At 40.1% G+C, this 21,736-nt stretch overlaps 1 protein-coding gene and 1 long non-coding RNA gene across 6 annotated transcripts in view; both read right to left on the bottom strand.

Moving 5' to 3' along the window:
• The window catches only part of ATP8A1 (ATPase phospholipid transporting 8A1), a 96,339-nt gene extending 76,579 nt beyond the window's left edge, over window positions 1–19,760 (bottom strand). For 2 of the 5 annotated variants that reach the window (XM_039698853.1, XM_039698854.1), the window contains exons 1-7: window positions 19,564–19,760; window positions 11,862–11,976; window positions 10,552–10,651; window positions 9,755–9,853; window positions 6,772–6,817; window positions 2,661–2,701; window positions 1,771–1,844 (exon numbers count right to left, since the gene is read on the bottom strand). In XM_039698853.1, the coding sequence (XP_039554787.1) occupies window positions 1,771–1,844; window positions 2,661–2,701; window positions 6,772–6,817; window positions 9,755–9,853; window positions 10,552–10,651; window positions 11,862–11,976; window positions 19,564–19,612 (524 nt within the window). In that variant the 5' untranslated portion in view covers window positions 19,613–19,760. Of the gene's footprint in view, window positions 1–1,770; window positions 1,845–2,660; window positions 2,702–6,771; window positions 6,818–9,754; window positions 9,854–10,551; window positions 10,652–11,861; window positions 11,977–19,563 lie in introns of those variants that run through there. The other 3 variants (XM_039698852.1, XM_039698855.1, XM_039698856.1) reach the window with 3 other exon arrangements.
• LOC120497406 lies at window positions 16,848–19,557 on the bottom strand. Its single transcript, XR_005626494.1, has 2 exons — window positions 19,036–19,557; window positions 16,848–17,368 (listed from the first exon to the last, which is right to left on the bottom strand). It is a non-coding gene; the product is annotated as an uncharacterized LOC120497406 (long non-coding RNA).
• Window positions 19,761–21,736: the final 1,976 nt, after the last annotated feature.

The following is a 21,736-nucleotide window of genomic DNA, read 5'->3' as shown; positions in this document are numbered from 1 at the left end:
GTCATGTAGTAGTACAGGGCTCTCTCCTGGGAACAAGGCTGGAACAGGATCCTAGTAATTTAACTAGGGAATAAGTTTTAGCTGGAAGAAATGCCTGAACTGGGCCTAGAAAAGCAATTGTGATTCAAAGAGTCCCCACTTCAAACTGGATCCTAGAAAAAAAGCTGCCAGGAAAATTCAGTGTGAGTAATGGTCATAGCTGGACAAACATAGCAGGTCACACATAGTGTGTTCTAATAAGGGCACTAAAGAGGGGTTAAACAAAGTGGAAATCGTCCTGACCAAGTCCAGTAGCAGCTAACTATTATTTTCACTGTCAAATCGTGATACAAGATTCTTTTAGGGGTACAAGGATTGCAAAGTAGGCTATTCAGGTAGTTGGTATTTTCCTGTGTGTAAACCACAACTATGATGCAATGTCCTCCAAATCTGAAAGGGCAAAACTGTGAAGACATCTAGGAATGATTAAAATTTAGGGGATTACTCAGGAAGATTTTTATGAAGAAGTTGCTCTGAGAGGATGAAACCTCTTCCACCTGCAGGGCACTATGGTTAGCATGAAAGAAGCTATTATCAGGCCAATAGAAAAAGTGTCCTTGCTGCTTGGTGTATGGCCTGCAAAGTTCTTGGTGGAGAAGCAAAGATCTTGGTGGAGAATTTGTAAATGCTTCTCAAAGTGCAGAAGTAAAAGGTTTACAAAGGACAATCAACACAAATTATGACTAACACTTGTACTGAAGAGAGACTATGAGGGAAATTTACAGTATTTTCTGGGAACTACTTACACTTGATAATAATTTATTAGAAGTGTTTTAGAAACAGCTGCACTTTTGAGATATAATGGAAGACAGAGAAACAATGTACTACGCTATATCAAAGTGTGTCAACAGAAATGCACAGGATCCTAACTTTATTAATTGTAGGCATGAGTAGATTAATTAACTTCAGTGAGGTCATAAAGGGTTTATACTTAATTCACAGTCATACACATAACACTTCTGCTTGTGCCAGAAAAAAAATACATTCACATTGAGGTAAAATCCATTAAAAAGGATTCTTAGAATATGTTGTCTGTTGACCTGATCAAATAGATGTTGAAAAACGTGCATCTCCCACTTAAGATGTGGATTTCTTAAATAAAACTGTCCAAGGAAATGATGATAAACAATCTCTGATTGTCTATGTAAAAAGGGTCACAGCATGACATGCTGAAAATTAAGTCTTGCTTCCAACTGATGAAATTATTCATAATATATATATTAGATAATAAAGTGAGTGTTCAGACAGTACTAATTTGATGATTCACATCTCATGTTCACTTTTTTCCCTGATTCAATTATCAAACTGGAGACTATATAATTTAGAAAGCATTTCTGTTCCCTGCAATACATCAATTTTGATTTACTTAAGGGATGAAATTTGTTGGGTATATATCAAAAAGCCAACATGGCTAAATATGGCAGTTGAGGTCCAATTTTTAGACAGAGAACCAGCCTTTTTTGTATTATATCCAACAACAAAATTAACATACTACATTTTTCTTAGGAGTAAATTGATTGCCAGTGTAATTTCAAAACTGCAATCATCACAGTTTTTTAAAAAAATCAACATTGCTTTAAATGATAAATGACCAAATGAACACAAGACTACACTTCAGAACAGCAGCACTTTTGTTTATTCTTTATTTCCTTGGAGCAATCACAAATAAATAAATAAATGCAGGGTAGAGAAACCAGCCTCTACACTATAAGTATCAGTGGGCATCTCTACCTTGATGAGAGCAGTACAGTGTCAGCAGGTATATACTCTTTGCCTTTTATTATAACTATATCTCCAACATCTACCTGAAAGAAAACTGGGAATTGGTTAATGGTCTCAAACAAAATGTATTATACCCTTGTTTTAAGCACAGTAAATATTTACCTGCTGAATTTGCTAGCAAGACTGTTAGAAACTCACTCACTTCGAGAAGTTAGATTGTACAGCTGGAGTTCTGTCAAAAGTTACTGCAATCCTTTGGAAATCTAATCTTTAATAAGCCTTTAATAGCCTTCTCTATGCAGTTCTTTAATTTTGCTGATTTTGTAAAATACTTTACTGAAAGACTGAAGTTGAGTTAAAGAAGAAATTAATCTCACCTAAGACCACAGTTTTGTTGCATCACACTATATCCTTGCTTCTTAAAAGGTATAAGCCAATTTCATATGGCAACCATTAAAACTAAGTGACTAGATGATAGCATAACATTTAGTTCTTGAAAGATACCTTTAAAGTCCCTTCCTAACCACTGCATATATGCCTTTAAAGTTCTCATGATTTAAGCCGATGAAGTTCAACAAATACAGGAAGTAACTAGTTTCCCTAAAGAAGTTTCTGCCTTGGCAAGCCACATTATACTAAGGAAGTGAGTAATTTTGCAACAGCCATTATATTATTCATCTTATTCCCACTGACCTTGACCAGTTTGAACTCATGCCATCAAAACTGACTTGACCTCAAAGTACGTTTTGAGACAAATATCAAAAAAAGAAAAAATAAAATACAAGAGATTATACATTTCCCATAATACCAGTTACTTTTATAATTAACAATTACATGGAGAAATAAACCAAATATTAAATATGCAGTATGTTCTAAAAATGACCAATAAAGACACACACCTTTTCCCAGTGGACAATCTCCCATGCACCATTTCGTAGTACTAAAAAAAAAAAGAGAAAAAAAAAGAATTTTCCAGTCATACAATCTAACTGCAGTATACAGGTATATGCTGGATTCCTTATGAAAAGCCATACAGACACATCTCATTTACATAATACTTTAGAGCATGCCTTGTTTCTATGAATTCAGATCAAGCATTTCAAATACACAGCACATATTCTTTATAACAGTTTTTTGTGCCATTGAATCTTATTACAAAGTCAATGAGAACATTTTACAGGGCTTGAGAATCAAATAAATCTGATATAGATTTTATGATAATATGTTTTCCAAAATAAATCAGTGATTGGAATAAAAAGTTCTGAAGTTAAAAAGTTTCAAAATTATAGTCACCTCCTCCGAAAATATCCTGAAAATACCCCATGCTATTCAGAGTAGTATTTAGTATAGTTTTTTCCCCTGATAGTAACAATTAATATTGTAACCACATTCCACTATTCTGGTTTTATGCATTACTATTGTGATACAAAAAACATGCTTTGTCGTCAGTTAATTACCAAGATTGTATTTTCAGAGAATAACAAAGGTAAGGGTTTTTTAGCCCCAGTTACTGAAGATGGATGTGCAAAAAGAAAAAGAAACATGTTGCTATGTATCAATACTCAGATAACTTTAAGAGACTGCTCCCTTTCACTGTGTTTTCCAGCTTTCAAACCATCAGGAAGCTTCTGTTCCCAATTAGGACCAAATTCTTACACAAGAGTGTGCTGACTTCAAAAAAGTGGATCAAAATCTAGGACTACACATGGCTTTTACATTTAAGTCTTCTTGGAGATTCTGTCCAGACTGACTCCTCTTCTTGGGTACCTCAATGATATTTGCAATCATTATTAACACAAACCTGTTTATTAAGTCCTCCCTGTCTTTCCCCCAGATTTATCAGTGTTGATATGCTCAGGCCAATGGTAGATGGGACAGTCTCCCTTTCTGACAGTAAGCAAGATGTTTAATGACTGCCTCACCAACCAGCTGATCATTACACAAAATCTATTTTGACAAACCATTTCTCTCCACTGGTAAAACTACAGATTCAGCATGATGACTGGTTGTAACACTGTCCTAAGGACCCCAAGACATTTGATAATTGTGCTGCCAACTACCTATTTCCATCCCCTTGTGCCAGCAACACAGCTTATAATACAGCAATACTGATGGAGCCATGGCACCAATCAGACGAAAAAACTGACAGGAATTAAAAATATACCTTGCAGCAGTCCAGTCAACTACATTTCACAAAAAGTTACAGTATAATAACTGTAACAGAAGTTCTGCATGCCTGAAATATGCCACCAGATGTGGCCAGGGGCTTTGTAAGAGGGGGCTTCTGGCTGCAAAGGGAAGGTCCTGTCCTGCTGTCACCCCCATGCCAAGGTGTTCACTCACTGCTTTCTGCACACTGCCTGCAGGGTTTGGTGAGCCCTTTGATGAGCCAGTTTAATCCACTCCATTAAAGGATAACATCTTTCACAAAAAGTTACAGTATAATAACTGTAACAGGAGTTCTGCATGCCTGAAATATGCCACCAGATGTGGCCAGGGGCTTTGTAAGAGGGGGCTTCTGGCTGCAAAGGGAAGGTCCTGTCCTGCTGTCACCCCCATGCCAAGGTGTTCACTCACTGCTTTCTGCACACTGCCTGCAGGGTTTGGTGAGCCCTTTGATGAGCCATTAAAGGATACCATAATTTTCTCTTTCTGGATTTGTTTCTTGCTGGTTTAACTGGTTAAAATCAGCTCAAAAACAGATGAGTTAGACTCATGAAAACATGCTGAGCCACCTGAAAGCTCAAGAGAACTCTAACCCTAGCTTGATCTGGTAAGCTATTAAGGACAATTAACACACACTAACATACACTTAAATCCATTTTCTTATGAGAACAAGAAAAGAAGTGGTGTTATGCACCTTTTACATAATGGTTAGAGAACTTGCACCATAAAGCCTTCTGCAGCCTTTCTCATTTGTATCTTCCCCTTTTCAGCTGTCTCTAACAACTAATTTTCAAAAGCATTTTCCATCTGCCCTACAGAAGGCTACTTCACCAGACCACAGAAATGCAGATTTCATCCTGTCAGAATGTCTGATGGTGTCCTCCTGTATCATACATGTATGCAGCCTGAGGCAACAAAAAAATACCCCCAATGTAGCCTAATACATCCAAATCCTTTGCAAAAGGTTTTTTATAGTAAACTTTTAACTTTTAGAAAGTTAATTACTTATAGCTTACTGAGATACAGATCATCATTAAGTAACAGAAAGTTGAATGGGGACCCATATACAGAATCTATGCACGCTCACGTCATTTCACTAACAATTCTGTGTGTTTAAAAGGCAGCCAAAGGTGGAGCTGCATACCCAATGTACTATGCACATCACTGCTTTTCAGGGTCACAGAACTGCTGAATACATGAAAACAAAGTTAGAGAGTACCATACTGATTAACTTTTTAATTATTGCTTTGACAATAGATTGTACTTGACAATACATCTAAAATTGATTTTTAGATCATATTTAGATCTAAATCTACACATATTTAGATCTAAATCTACATCATTTTAGATTATTCACAATGCTGCACATATGTGAATCTTGCATTAGCTTAAGAAATGTGTTTCTCAGTGCAAGCAGTATTTTATTTTCCTCATCACACCTTTAACTTCCCAGATACTCTCCTGCATGCATGAACGTTCAGGAATCCTAGGAACAGTTATCAAAGACCCTGATAAGAGATAACCAAGAAGAGTCAGAAAATAGAGTAAAAAAAAACCTTTTATTAAAACTTTGTACTCTCTGGACAAAAAGAAAAATTGAAAAGGCATTTTAAGATTTCACTGCAACCAAAACTGTTGTTTGTAATCTCAAAAACTATGAGTGGCTGATGAAAGAATTTTGGATGTTGATATTAAGTCTTCCTTTGTTTTTTTATGTATTGCTAATAGGTTATCTGTTTCTCCAGGCCTCTGGAGATTTCTATTTCTGTTATTTCAGTCAATAGTTTTGTTTACCCATCCTAATCTCTCCATACCTGCTATGGAGCTCAGTAGTTTCTACATGCTCAATAGTTTCCTAACCTATCTTGCCCTCTCAGCCCCACTATATTTTAAAGTAAAGATTTACATACAATTTAGGTAGGCTTTAAAATTTATGTTTCCAGTATTTAGCAGTCCTACAAAATTTTTTATCTTTAAGTGATGAGTACATTTCTCACTAAAAAAATAATGGTTATTTTTATTATATATTTAAAAGGATTCCATGGAAGATGTTTCTCTTTGTGGTATTTTTCATATTTTCTGGAATCAAATTCACATGACACTCATTCCTCCTTCTGTTTATAAAAACAGGACTAATTCCATCAAGAGAGGTCTACCTCAGAACAAGTAACATTAAAGGCTGAAGAGCAGCAAAGCAGGAACCTAAATTTTGACATACTACCTGAAAAGCACGTTTAGTATACTAGTATCTACCTCACTTTCTGAGCTAAAATAATCCCAGTTTTATACCACTTTACCAAAATCTATTAAAAAAAACACATGCCAATATTTTGGTTAGGGTACACTGGCTAAGTATCTCATAATTTCTAATCAAACTGGTACATTGATTTAATAAAAAACCCCCAACAAATCAACCCCAAAAAAATTCCATTAGTCTTTATCCACAGCTTTGAAGCAGCATAGAAAGATGGCTCTATTTTTTTGATGCTTCCTTCCTATTGATGCTGAAAAAAAAATTATATTTGTACTCAGATATGCAGACTTTTAATTATAATGTAGGTCTATTAAATATACAGGTGATTACAATCTTCTAATAGTGACAGCATCACCTGTGCTAAATGAATAAATGCTCAAGTTTCTTAGCAACCTCACAACCTTAATCTAGAACACATTCTATTTTGTGGGGCTAACATCACTGCAAATTATTAGTTCAACTGTTTACGTTAGAAATTTTCATGTAATCTGCACATGTGATTTCCCACTCGATGTCAGCAGTTCAAGATGTATTACTACCATGTGCAAAAGTTCAACATCCCCCCCAAAAAGGCTTAAAAAATTTCCTACCTTGAGTCTGTTTCTTGTTCACCGCATTATCAGCTTTATGTCTTTTCTAAATTAAAAAATGCAGAGTGGTTAAAGACTTTTGTTGATAAGATAAAGCTTTTGTACTTCTAACAAAAAACCCATCTATTACCCCCTCCTCCTCATCTATTCAATAAACCACGTAAGTATTTAAACAGGACTATTCATTACTTGCATAGTTATGAACACCAGGAAAGTCACATCCAGTTCCAGGCTAATTGTACTGTATTAAAATATCCTTTCATGTGGGCAATCTCTATCTGGACATGTTCCTTACGTAAGGAACTGGTGCATTTCAATACCTAACTTTGCCCTTTCCTGGAACTTGGAGATGACTCTACCACAGCAAAGATCATGGAACACTATCTCCATCTGAGGGTCTCATGCAGACATCTGAAGTCAGGCAATGACTGTGTAAACATCATGACTCCATTTCTACAAAGCTGCCTGCAGACTTCAACAACAGTAACAGACAAACAAATAAAAAATCAACAGCACACCCCCACAAAGAGGTGATGATGCTCCTCAGTTTTAATATAGCTCTGAAACACCTATTAACAGCCAGCATTTTCAAGGTATGACCAAACTCAGACACAAAAAGCTTAGGAGAGTACTAGTTGAACATGCTATTTAGGATTTTAAAACAGATGTTCAGAATTCATGCCTTGTGATACAAACACAATAGAAGCAATCTTGTAAAATGGAAGAAAAATGGGTCAAGATACGTCAGTGATTTATTGCCAATAAAATGCTGATTTGACTCTGAAGCAGCAGCTCTTAAAAGGCCACCTTGTAACTTTGTAAAATTGAAATATTATTTTTTACTAGATTTTCATAGATAACCAGAAGATATTCCTTTCAAAAAGATGGCTGACTGTACAGATAAATAACTTTTGATCAAAGGGAAAACCTAACTTGACCACAGCAGATGTCTTTTTGCCCACAGGGTGAATCTCCTCCATTTTGATAAGGTTAATATCCATTGCTTTCTGAGGTGTGACAGGTGGAAATTATTGGAAACACTTGACAAACTAACACTGCATGTCACAAATCCTGCTAGCTCCTTTGAAGCATATATGGAAAACACATGCAGTTCATGAATAGTATCTTCTGCTAAAGTCTTTCTCTTGGTATTTCATTCCAGAATGAGAAACATTTGGTTCTTGAACTAAAAGTATTATTTTGACAAGTGTATTTGTTGTTATCAGTATACAAGGTTCCCATCCAAAAGCTTTAATATAGATGAAGATTACAATTCATGGAGATCCTAGATGTTTCACTGTGTAAAAAAACTGAGACATAATGAAAGTTAATGGTTAAGAGAAAACCCTTTGAATATTTTACTATGCAGAAAGTGGTCAGCTTTCTCAGCAAAACAATGGTACAGCTGTATTTGTTTTAGGTGTCTCTGTAGCACTTGGTAATGAGAACTTTATTTAGCTAGTATATGCAAAACCCACTATATCTGATCCCTGCCTTTCTCCCCTGCCACACCAAACTGTACACTTCAAGTTACAAAGAGCAAATGGTAGAAATAAATAACAAAAGAAAAGCGAGTGGATGAGATATTTTAAAAAGGACACTTTGTACAGTAGCAGCATCCTCAGTTTTATATTTGCCTAGACACTGACAGATGGTGTAAGTCTGTAAGCATTAACAGCAGAATGGTTAAAAATATCTAAAAGAACATGAATTGATTTTATGGCTTTTTTTTAAAAAGGGATTTTGTTTATGTAAAGCGAAAGCAACAAAGGCATTTAAGGAGAAGCTGACTGTAAGGCAGCAAAAACTAGAAATGACAAATAGAAGAAAAATATTTAATGTAAACCTCATTGTGTCTTGCAGGACCACATAACTCTGTGATCCAGGAGCTTCAGCAACCTAGGGAGCCTATATCTTGCCTACCATCCATTCACAGAGGTAACTGAGGAGAAAACCGATTAATAAAGGCAGCATGGGACCAACCACTCTCCATCCCAAACTTCCTTTGCAGCTCAACACTCTTCCTCTTGGTCATGTTTCTGCATATACATTGTAATTCTACTCAAAGACAATAAATCTGGTGTTCCCAGGCAGCTTACTGTTTGTGTGCAAGGAAAGACTACACTACCTGCAACCCTTTACAAAACTCAGAGAAGAGCCCACAAATGGGAACACTATTTCTCTAGTGGACAAGACATTTCTGTATCATAACATATCTAATGTCTTGTCCTCCTAACATACCTGCAGAACTAAAATAAAACAAAAGCAGATAAAGAAATTTTTGGTATATAGAATGATTTGGTAAATAATGAAGATAATTTTAATTCCTTAGATACAAAAGACATCAATTAAAAGACTCAATTATTTTAAGCAAGTTAGAGAGACAGGTTTCTATCATACAGTTTTAGTGAAGAAAGGACAAGAAGGTACTCAGAAAACTCCAACATCTTTTGTGTGAAGTAAAACAGAAACTGAAATTCCTTTCTCTCCCTCAAAATAAAATAAATAAAATAAATCAGAATGGATGCTTCTATGTTGACAATGTCCCACCTCTTTTAAAAAAAGTTTTCTTCTAATGCATGAAGAAAGCAAAACAACCACTACCACAGACAGTGACTAGAAAGAGCCTAGGAAAGCCTAGCATAGGTGCCTAACAAGGACCAATTCTATGTCTGTTTCTGGACATGAGGAGTCAGAAGATCACATCTAGCACCAGGAAAATTTGCAATTAGGAAATGCAAATTTCCTAAATGCACTAGACTGGAGGAACAGGAAAAAAACTGAAAAGGCCTATTTCCGGTCTGTTTACAAAAACCAAGAAAAGTCACAACAGTGAAACTAAGGATTTCATGCATGGGAACATTAGAAACAAAGAGGTGCATCAAATGCTTGGACATGGATTTGACAACTGGGAACCATTTTTGCAATACTATAAATGAAAAATATGATAGGTATTTACAAAATATTGCTACTAAATACTTACAATATCCTCTATTATCTCCTTCACCGCAGCTACAGCTAAAATAAATAAGAGAGGAACCAATGTTGTGTAGCGGCCTGTTGGTGATACATCTGGTATTTGCTATTAAAAAAAAAAAGAAAAAATATTTTGCATTGGTTGAAAACATTTTTAATATAAGAAACAGTACTTTCTGTGCAAATAAAGACACGTGAATTCACTTTTTAGACATGGTGTTAATTATTTCCAAGAGAGCTTTACAGTCTTCAATTCAAAAGCAGCTGACACAATAAAAGAACATCTGCACTTTAAGCAGTATGGCGTTCAATGGTACTATTTCCAAAGTTTCAGTGTTTGCAGAATATTCACTTTCCTTTTCTGTGTTTCAAACTGAAATAAAATATGCATTTATAAAATATAACTAAACTTTCCAATTTAAATTTTTGCTCATATAGCTCAGTATGTTTTTAGACATTACCCTCTAGAAGAAATGACAACAACAGGTAACAGTTTTCTGTATATGCCAGATATTTTTAAATGGAATTTTCTTCTCACAAGTATTTTTGACCCAATAGAATTTCAGCTATACTTAACCTGTTTTATAGAAAAATATTTGTGTGCATTTTGTTATCTCCAAGGAGCAAGAAAGCCACAAACCCAAGCATTTTATTGAAGATATGTCTACATGATACAGCTGTTCTGATAGGCCAGCTAGCTTGGAAAGAACAGTACAGCAACCTCAAGTATCTCAGTATCTCTGTCTGTAATATAAATGCTCTCTTAGCAAGTTTAAAACATTAGAATCTTATTGTTGATCTTACCTGAAGCAATGCAATAAAAAGAAAAAATGCATTAGCAGCTCTTCTGAACTGGGAATAAAGGAACCTTGGCAGGAATGTGATTATGTTGTACTTTGCGGTGCTGAAAGGAAGAGACAAAAACACATGCTATTATTACTGAACAAAAATTTCTTCAAATGTATTCTTTCCCTCTCAGCTATACAAGCTTTCAAACAAAACAGTTTGCTTTTTGATTCTAAACTGATAAATACTGGATATTAAGTGTGCTTTTGCTAGGTTGGAAGAAGTGAATAAAATTTATCCTAGCAAAACAATCTCTGCTAAGCCATCCTCACAAAACGTTTGAGCTCCCATCTCTCTGTCAGCCTTTTACAAATGTTAAAGAACAGACCACCAACCATCTAAGGTTCTAAAACAATATATGCAAAATCAATCATGCCAAAAACTTTTACGCAAAAGACTTCTAAGAATATTTCAACTTCTTTTTAAGTCAGTCATATTTACTTTGACCTTGCATAAAACTGTCAATACAAGGGGGGAATGACTGTATACTGCAGAAGCCCTCTACTCTGTAACCAAGCAAAAGACAGAAGGAGAAGTTGTATACACCAAGAAATAGCATATTAAGTTTCTCAAAGTCATGGAAACCCTCCCCCCCCCCCCCCCATTATTCTCAATGCCTACAAAATTTCTGCACATTATCAAAGGTACCATCAGAAAATACACCTACTTGGGACAGAGGTATCTTTGCTGTTCATTTCCTTTGAGTTTTAACAACAGCAGTGAGGATGTTACCAGATCTAAACACACATTACTTACAAGTATTTACTGTATGACTTAAAATTCATTAAAAGCAAACAAAAAACCCAGCATAAACATAAACCATCAACAAAGTCCCTAAAGCCTGAACCTGAAACTGAAAACTAGCCTCACAGGCAACTACAGCATCTTTGTAAGTGGCTGACTGAAAAAGCCAAGTGTTTCCAAAGCACAAACAATGCTGTGCTCAAGTGCAGTACATCTGCATCAGCATTCAGCTGCCAGGAATAGGTTCAAAGAGGAACTGAACTGAAACTTGAAGAACAAATCCATCCTTTAGAGACACACTGACGATACAGCTGTAAAGCAGCTGTATCTTCCCCACTCCATTCTTAAAAATTCAGAAGGTTGGGTTTGTAACTGAAACAGCTTACTTGTCTCCTCATTTCACTTCATTCCTCCCTCCAGTTTCTGAGACTGTCATTGGTGGCCAGTAGAAATGACAGTAGAATAAATGAAACCTTTTCAATTTTACTATTCAGCATGCAGTGTTCTAGTGTTTTTGTAAATACCTGACATGATTATTGCAGAATTTGGTTAGCTGGGGCTGATTGATGAATATAGTTCTCACTTCCTCTTGATCAGCTAGGGAAGTTTTCTCTGAAACATCCTCTGTCTTCTCATAGCCTGTAAAAACACAGCATGATTTTCCACATAAATAGATTTACTTACACAAGAGTCAAGGCACTTCATGAGACAAAAAGGACATTTATTGTGGACGTGAACTCAATGTATTTCCATTTCTCACAGGTAATGACCCCTGAAAAAACAGAAAAGTCTTTTTTATATATTCAAGAAGCTCAGTAAAAACCTGCACTCGCCACTGACCAGCCTTACATTGCAAAGATCACTGAGAGTGGCATATCTGTGAGACCTACCAGCTCCCTCTGCATTCATGACTGCATCTTATTAGATCCATGGATTCTTGTATTGCCAGTTTAACTGTTCCCTGAACTGATCACTCTCCACCAAGGGAAGTCTTTTTTGTTTTGGACTTTCCAACTGGTATCAGGATCCTGGGGTTCCTGAAAGCTGATTTTATCAGTAGACACCACAGGGAAGAAGACGCTGTTTACTGCATGCTATTCTGCCTTTTGTTCCTGGGTTCCCTGCAGCACGCAGCCTAGAGGCACCACCTTGCCCAGTCATCATCTTCCTGCTGTTACGTCTCAAGGAGAACAAGAATGGTATCTATAACCCCAGGTAGGCTGTGACTATGCCACCTAAGTCCATCTCTCTCTACTCCCCTACAGCCACCTGTTGCTGCTTTGACCTCTTGTAGGTTCACCTTTTCTATATGTGAGCTTTGTCAAGGACTCCTTGCTAATTCATAGAATGCTTTGGTTTGGAAGGAACCTTAGAGATCATGTAGTTCCAACCCTCCTGTCATGGGCAGGGAACCTTCCAATCAATCAGGTTACTCAGAACACCATCCAGCCTGGTCTTGAAACTTCCAGGGATAGGGAGTCTGCAACCTCTCCAGGCAACTTGTTCAATGCTTACCATGCTTATAGTAAAGATCTTCTTTCTAATAGCTAATCTCTTTCAGCTTAAGGTCAATCCCCCTTGTCCTATCAATAAATGCCCTCGTTAAATGTTCCTCTATAACCTTCTTGCAGGCCTCCTTTAGACACTGGAAGGCTGCTAGGAGGTCTCCTCTGAGCCCGCTCTCCTTCAGGCTGAACTCTCTCAGCCTGTCTTCACACGTGTTCCAGCCCTGTGATTAACTCAGTGGCCTTCCTCTGGACATGCTTCTGTAGGTCTGTCTTTCTTATGCTGGGGGCCCCAGAGGTGGATTCAGTACTCCAGGTGGGGTCTCACAAGAGCAGAGAAGATGGGCAGAGGCACCCATCTGCCCATCGAGGTGCTGACAGCTGGACCTGCTGGTCACGCCTCTTTTGATGCAGCCCAGGATGTGGTTGGCTGTCAGGGTTCCAAATGCACACTCAAATCCTGTGGAGCCTCTCTTCCACCAACACCCCAAGTCCTTCTCCTCAGGGCTGCTGTCAGTCTATTCTCCACACAACCTGTATTTGTGCTTGGGATTTCCCTGACCCAGGTGCAGGACCTTGCATGTGGCCTCGTTGAACTTCATGAGTTCACACAGGCTGTCAAGGTGCCTCTGGATGACATCCCTTCCCTCCAGCATGTCAGCCACATCACACAGCCTGGCATTGTTAGCAGACTTGCTCAATCTCACTGTCCAAATCACTGACAAAATGTGAACAAAAAGGTCAGCTCCCATACTGACCCCTAAGGAATGCCAATTGTCACTGCTTTCCACTGAGCTGTTGATTGCAATTCTTGGAATGCAAACATTCAGCCATTTCTTTATCCACTGGGTGGTCCATCCATCAAATCCATGTGTCTCTAGAAACAAGGATATTGCGGGGAACAGTGTCAAATGCCTTGCTTCATCCAGTCCTTCTGCCACCTTGGCTTGATTTTGTGCTCATTGTGATGGACCAATCTTGAGCTGGAAGGATGTGATCATTGGAAGCCAAAGCCATTAAGCTGGTTAATCTTAATTGGTTGGTCTCATTGGTTAATGAGATTCCTTCGCTTGGTCCAGATTTTCTTTGTGACACTAGCCAGATTATTCCCAGAGAAGTGGCATCAGAATATTCTTAATTTTGTGTGTGCTTAATTTGAAATAGTTTTATTAGACTCACTGACATTCCCAGCACCTGCCTCCACTAGCCAGTGAAAGTAGAGCTTTCTGTATGTTCTTCTATGGACTATGAGGAATCTTGTGCCAGCCTGCATCCCAACTTTCAACTGTAAAAATTTATTCTTCTCTCCCAAGAATATTCATTAATATTTTGTCAACCAGTCAGCCACCACCTTGCTGACAACAGGCCTAAGCAGTCTTCAGGCTGGAGCTTGTACAGTATCAACAGGTATAGTATAAATCAATCACCATAAAGTTTTAACATGCTACCAGTAATGTGTGTATATAGTTGCTCGTTAAAAATACACTGTCCATTCTGTATGAGAATGAGGAAAAGACACTGAAAACTCCTATGTTATAACGCAACTGAATACATCAGAATGTATAGCATATAAAGGATAATTAGGGCTGTACATGAAAACTTAATGCTTATTTCTATCATATTCCATAAATGCTTGCAAACACGTTAGGCAAAACCCAAGCCATTCACCAGTCCACGGGCCCAGTATATTGCCTCTTACCTATTCAAAATGCATTTCAGACACTATTTTGCAAGATCAAGTCTCCACACATTGAGAAAAGGCTCAGCAGAAACTTTTTATTTCATCCCATTTCCTATTCATAATTCACAGGCTCTATTACGGTACAGGAAAACCCCACTACTACATCCACCCTCTGCAATTTCTCGATTTCCTTCCTCTCCTAATGAAAGGCACACACATTCAAACATCAGTATTTATCTCAAGAAGTCTCTCCAGAGGAAGGAAAGCCAACCTAACAGACTGGCCCACCTTAACAGGTGCCAACAATATATTCAAGGAACCACACAGATTCAATTGGCAGCCTAACTCAGAGAAAAAACCATAATATCTTCCCTAACAACAAATTGCAAATAAATCAGTAACTAATGACACAAACAAACACAGCCCCCAAACCAATTAGAGCTTCTTTCAACAAGAGCACCCATTGAAGACCATATTTTGACCCAATAATAAATTTGGAATAAATTTTTGAAGATCTCTCTTCAAACACTCGGTATTTGCAGGGACTCTTCCTAAACCAGTCCTGATTACGAAGTTTCTACATTAGTAAAACACCAACACTATATTCCATACCCCTAATTTTAACTTTAGGTAGGGCAGTTTAGACTTTTGGCTTTCATTCCTTAAAAGAGTCTCATTTTCACAACAAGATTGTAATGCTATATACAAATATACTACAATATGGAAATAAAGGGAAGGAAAGAAGAACCCAAACAAATTGCCAAAAGGATTTTAATACACTCCTCTTCATCACAAAAAAATTCTTTTTTATTCTCTAAGTAGAGCTTTCAAAACCTTTGAATGATGATGCTGCAGCCAAGAACCTCTTACACAACTAAGTGCTGTGGTTTAACCTGGCAGGCAGCTAAACACCACATAGTCACTCACTTGCCTACCCCAAGTGCTGCGGCAGACAACCAGAAAAAAGATAAAACTCATGGGCTGAGATAAAAACGGCTTAATAGGAGAGAAAAAGAAGGGAAAATAATGATAAAAGAGCACACAAAACAAGTAATGCACAATTGCTCACCAACCACTGACCAACGCCCATCCAGCCACTGAGCAGCAGGCTGCCAGCCCCCTGCCAACTCTCTCTTTTTTCAGCATAATACCAAAAGGTCTGGGATATCCCTTTGGTCAGCTAGGAGGCAGCTGCTCTGGCTGTGTCCCCTTCTTTACCTTTTGAATTCCCAGCCTCGTCCCCAGCAGGGCAGCATAAGCTGACAAGTCCTTGATTTAGTGTAAGTGCTTTGCTGAAACAATTGAAACATCAGTGGGTTATCAACATTATTCTCATCCTAAATCCAAAACACAGCATTGTATCTGCTGCTAGGAAGAAAACTAAGTCTATCCCAGCCAATTCCAGAACAGTCTGGTTGCTAGCTCATATTTCTGAAGCACGTGGCATAGTTCAAAGACGGAATCGTTATGAAAAAGAAAGTGTCTTCAGAATTATTTGTTGCAAAGCCATGACAGACCTTCAGTTGCAGAACAGGCACTGGGAACCTGACCCATCAGTCTGTCCTTCTGAAGAGTCAGAGCACAGAAGGACATTTAAATGACCTTCTTGAACCTGCTGGTACTACTGAGATGGCCAAGCCTGTATAGAACTAAACAAAGATTTTTCACTGTTGTGAAACACTGCGATCAAAACACACTTGGCAGAAATAAACCAGATCACTAAACCTGGTAAACTGTTATATAGTCCTAAAGACCAAAAGCAGAAATATCTAAGGATACATTAGGCACTACAAAAACCAATAGTTTACTGAAGACAATCTGATGACCACTACAGAATTTCAAAATACATTCTTTCTTCATGTGCAAGTCATCTTACCTTACCCCAGTTCAGCTTCTGTTGACTAGATTTTGTACAAGAACACCAACAAGAACTAGTTATTACCTGCTAGTGTTAGTAGGCAGCATTATGGCATCTCAACTCTCTACCCTTTCTCAAAGACCTAATATAGTTCACTGAACTCCACCAACACACAGAGGAAAAGGATTAATGCTTCAATCTTCAGAGAACCCTAATAAGGCTTGAGAAGAACAATTCCACTTACCCAGAATCTCATCAAAAGAATTACTTGAATGATTCAATTTCATATTATTTAATAGATGCATATATTAACTGGAAGCTATATATAGCTAAAATAACCACAGTTAGTTACTGTATTTAATAAAGCTTTATGTAGGCCACACTACTCAAAGATTCCCCTTGTGTTTTGCAATTGCAGAATACATGACACCAATTTCCTATATTTATTTGAGAGGTCCAGATCTTGTGTGCCTTGAGCGAGATTTTATTGATACACATACCACTTCACAATGGTAAGCAGCACCTATTTCTTGCAACAGGATAACAGACACAAAACCCTATTAAAACATGGTTATAAGCATGCTTGGTTATCCTTTATCAGCCACGAAGAATTTGCAGAGGTTTGGAAGAATGGCACAAAATCAGTAGCTCCTTTTTGCTCAAATTCCTTTCTCTATGCAGGTAACATGTTGACTTACAAACCCTTAAACACATACAAATTTTATTTTGCAATAAATTACAGACTGTAGTGTCAATTCTTCTGTGCAACTGCTGACCACTTCTTGAGAATGCTACATGCGCACATCATTCTGACAGTTCTGATTTGGTTATTTTCATCTGAGCACATTTCATTTTTTCTAATAACAGTATCACTATCTCTCCATGTGAGAGAGAGCTTAGTTCTCTCTGAGATGGTGTTCAAGACAGTCCAGCCTGGTAAGGTAGTTCATGATCCATGGAAAAGGTTTCTGAAGCAGGAATGAGTTGCTGCAGGGACAGGAGAGAAAAGTGAGATACTAAGCCCATAGATACAATACCAAAATTCTACAATAAGGCAAGTAATACCATCTGTCAGACCCCCAAAAGTCTTAGACTAAGGAATGGTCCACACCACGACAGAAGTCATGGAAGCTGTTGTTTGTGATTACAGTATCACCAGTGTTCCAAGAACACAGAGGGACCCTGCCAGTAACAACTCTGCATTGGGAGTAAGACTTTGGTGGAGCTCTCTGAAAGCAGCTTCATCATCACTTGGCATAGTGCTTATCTAAGAGACTTGGGTTGTTGCCAGAACTAGGGTTTGACAGTTCCTTTATGTCCCGGTCAATACACAGCAGAGTGCTGGAGTTCTCTGTTTTAGAAAACAGTAGCATTTATAAAGAGCTGTTTAGAAATGGCAACTATGTAGTCTAACTGTATGGAGTATCTGGACTTGGAAGCACTCATCTCAAAAACAAACAAACAAAAAAAAGGAAACTAATTTATGTTGGTTTCATTGCGAATTATATCTAAACAAAGACTAACTATAGATCCAATTAATTAGTGTCACATTAATATAAGATTAAGAAAACAGTAACAGATTTCAATTTTTTTTGAGTAGTACTACATATACACAGTACAATATGAGTCATATAGAATCAACTTAAAAGTTAAGTTTCTTAAAAGATGCTTTATACCTGCTGTCAGTCCTAAAGAAAGTGGTTTTGGTAAGCTTCTTAAACCCAGTATTTAACTGCTTCACAGCCTTCAACCTTGAAAAATAAACCAGACTTTTTTTTTTTCCCTTTTATTGCAATTTTAAATCTCAGCCAGTTACCTTTAGGGAGCACCACATTTATTCTGTTAATAACCATTAAGAGTTCTGGAATTAGATAATTTTAAAGACAGCATCAATTTTCCCAATTTATTTATGCAATGCTCAGCTTGCAGTGAAAACCAATTGTCTGGAAAAAGGGTAAGTGAAAAGGAATTGAAATTAAGCACTGAAAAACTGGACATTTAACTAGTCTCATTATATACATCTACTAATCACTATGATTATATAGACTGTTGCTCTGGTTGTAAACACATATTAGAAGTGTTCCTGAAAGGATGCACCTTCTCTCTGTCTTCTTAGAAAGATGCATCCTTCTATGTCTTTGTCAGTAACATTTCCTAGGCAGAGACAGACCTCCTACCAACCTACTTTTGGGGGAGGAAGGCATATAACATGGTAGAACTGGAAAAGAACATCAATCTAACAGCCCACTTCTAACCTATGTTTCTTTGTGCTTTTTCTTGCACAAAAGTTAAATAAAATATTCTTTCTTTGGAAGAAGGAAAAAAGATACAGGGAGGAAGTTTCTGCCTCCCTATACCAAACAAACAACAACAAAGCTAAAAAAAAAAATAAAAAATCATCAACTGGATATATGGTTTAAGCAAGAAACTTTCAGAAAAGGGGATAAATACAGCATAACTGCCTCAATACTTCTTATGCCATTACCGGGACATTTGTTATTGTTACCTACACCAAACAAAAATCACAGGCAGCCCCAACATACTGCTGCTTTGGGGTCCAAGATATCAAATGTTACTTCTGCATAAAATAAACCTTACAGCAATGTAATTCCACTCCAATGGCTCTTTTCACAAGGCAGCTGCTGACACGTTACCTGAGGTTAAACAAATCCACTTAGGCACGAGACTTCAGCACTGTCCGAAGCTTCCTGGCACAAGCCGTGTATCAGACACGCTTATTTGTGATGATCAGCGCACACGTACATGTTACACACAAAAGCGGGATTCCGGCTTATTCCCGGGCCGAGGATCCCAGGCCATGAGCCCCCGCTGCCGCTTGGGGCCGAGCAGCCACACACCGCAGGGAAAGCGAAAGCACCGCTGCCATCGCTGAGGGGCACAGCGCTGCGCGGGGCTCACCGGATACAGACAGCCATAAATGCGAGGCCTCCCCGAAACACCGCCCCCGCTCACGCCCCAGGCTGGGGTCGCTGCCGCCTCAGCCCCACGGTGGGCGCACGGCACGACAGGAGCCGGGGCTGAGGAGCGCGGCGGCGGCGCGACACCGGCTCCACCGCCCCCTCCCGGCCAGGCGGCGGACACCCCGCCGCGGCTCCGCGCCGGAACGCCAGCCGGGCTCCCCCGTCGCTCCCTGCCGGCGCGGGGAGGCGGGCGGCTCTTACCCTCTGCGCGGGAGCGGATCTCGGACACCGTTTTCTGCACCGCCGGCATCGCCGGGGCGGTGGCGCGGCCGCCTCCCTCCGACGGCGCGCCCTGCACCTGCCGCGCGCCGGGGCGCGCCCTGCGCCGCTGCGAGGCCCGGGGCGAGGGCGGCGGGTCCCGACGGCGGCGGCTCCTCCGGCAGCCCGAGGCGGCGGCTCCGGCAACCCGAGGCAGCGCCTCTCTCCGGCTGCGCCCGTCCCCGCTGGCGCCGCCGCTGCTCACTGACAGCCGCGGCGCCCGCGCTCCGCACTCGCCGGCCCCCTCCGGAACCTACCAACTCCGCCCTCCCCCCGCGCCTCCCCGTCCCGAGGCGTCCCGCCGCTATCTCCCTGTTCCCCGTGCTCGGGCTTGTCGGGTCACCGCGCCTAACCGGGCACCGGCACTACGGCGGTGTGTGTCCCGCCTCTGGAGCGAGCGAAGGGCTTCCGACGCGCCCCCCACCCCGTGACGCGGGGGAATGGAACGCGCCGAGCCCTGGGCCGCTGCCCGGCGCTGGGGGCGGGCGGGGGAAGCCCCGGGCAAGGTCGCCCGGTGGCTCCCCCCGCCGAGCGTGTGCACCCCGGTGGCCTTGCCGGGGGGCAGGGGCGGGGGGCAGCGCCTGGCGGCGAGCCGGCAGAGCCGCTCAGCCGTGGTTATGTGCAGAGCGGAGCCCCCGACTCCCTCCCTCCCTCGGTCTCGGGCGCGGTGGGGGCCGGGAGGCGTTCATCCGGAGAGGGAATTGAAACGGTGTTCCATAGCCTTCATTCAGGCGAGGAGAGTGTTTGTGCCACGCTCTGTTTGACAGGCAGCCTTCGAACTCTCGCCCGACTTTTTATTTTTAATCTCAGTCAGGATGCCGCAGCTTGACAGCCGTGAGTCAGTGTGAAGCCGAGCGCTGCTCCCGTGTGGGCTGTTGGGAAGGAGGTCCCAGCCGCAGATGCCTCGGGCGGAAGCAGCAGCAGCGCTTTCGCTTCCAGACCGTGACTCCGGGCTGACGGCAACAGGCTGAGCGGTGCCGCACGCCGTGCCCATGCCTCGGTGGAAAGCAGCCTCGGCAAAAACGGGATGCAGAAGAAAATAGGAAAGGTGGTGGGATTTGGAGGCAGGTCTGCTTGGCGTAATTACGTCTTGTATCTGTTTCAGGCATAAAGCATACTATGGCTGCCTAGATGATGATGGAATGGAATAAAGCTACTATTGTCTCATGAATCTTGAGTGGTTTTGAGGCTGACGTGTCCCCTAAAGGCCACCATTGTGTCCTCAAGAAAGTACATGACACAGCTTACAGATGTGGGATTGCTGCTGTTTTCACTAGAGAGCATATACACCCCCTATAAGAAAATAAGAGATATATAGTCTTTCTTGACAGCAAGAGAGTGAATATTTGATAAAAATGTATAAATTTAATCTCTGTAAATGGACCAAGCAAAACATGTTGATGTTGTTGGTATTTAGGGTTTAGTGATGGACCTGGCAGTATTATGCTAGTGGTTGGACTCAATGGTCTTAGAGGTCTTTCTCAGCATTAATGATTGTATGATTCTATGAAGCAGTGCATCATTCATGGAGGAAAGTGAACCAAGAATTTGTTTTTCTTAAATGCTGAGCTCACGTGTCAAGGAAGAGGAACACTTTGCTTCAGAGAAGACTGCATTAGGAAATAAATACTGTGGATTTCTTTCAAGTCGCCAGGTCAGAAAATCTGCTGGAGGGTATCCTTCAAAAGGGAATGCTCTTCTGCATCATCCTATGCAGCAGTCTGTGTGGGTTGTTTGTGTTTTTGTGCGTTCTTTCTTTTCTGAACCAGAAACAAAGATTGTAGAAAGATGTCTCTTCATGCATTTTTCTGGTAAAACAAAAGTGCCTGGAAATAGCATGCATTGCTCATCCAGTTTAAAGAAATAATCAGTGTGGGTCAGTCAGCTGTGGGCAGTCTTGGCTGGTGCAAATTACTTTCAGCAAGAAACAGCTTCTAGTTTTCGTGACATTCCATTGAAGCCTGACTGAAGCAGTTATTTTGGGGTCTCATGTATATACATACATATATATATATATATATATATAAATCTCCCAGCATCAGTTGAGCCCTTTTGTGGAAGAGAATCTTGAGGAGGGTGGGAGTGGTGGTTTGCAATTTCTAGCAGCTTCATTATT

The sequence above is a fragment of the Passer montanus genome, unplaced genomic scaffold (genome assembly GCF_014805655.1).
Source record: "Passer montanus isolate IOZ18808 unplaced genomic scaffold, ASM1480565v1 scaffold13, whole genome shotgun sequence".
In the NCBI taxonomy this organism is placed as follows: Eukaryota; Metazoa; Chordata; class Aves; order Passeriformes; family Passeridae; genus Passer; species Passer montanus.
The sequence above is the reverse complement of the archived record's forward strand: the minus strand, read 5'-3'. Positions and strand labels throughout refer to the sequence as shown.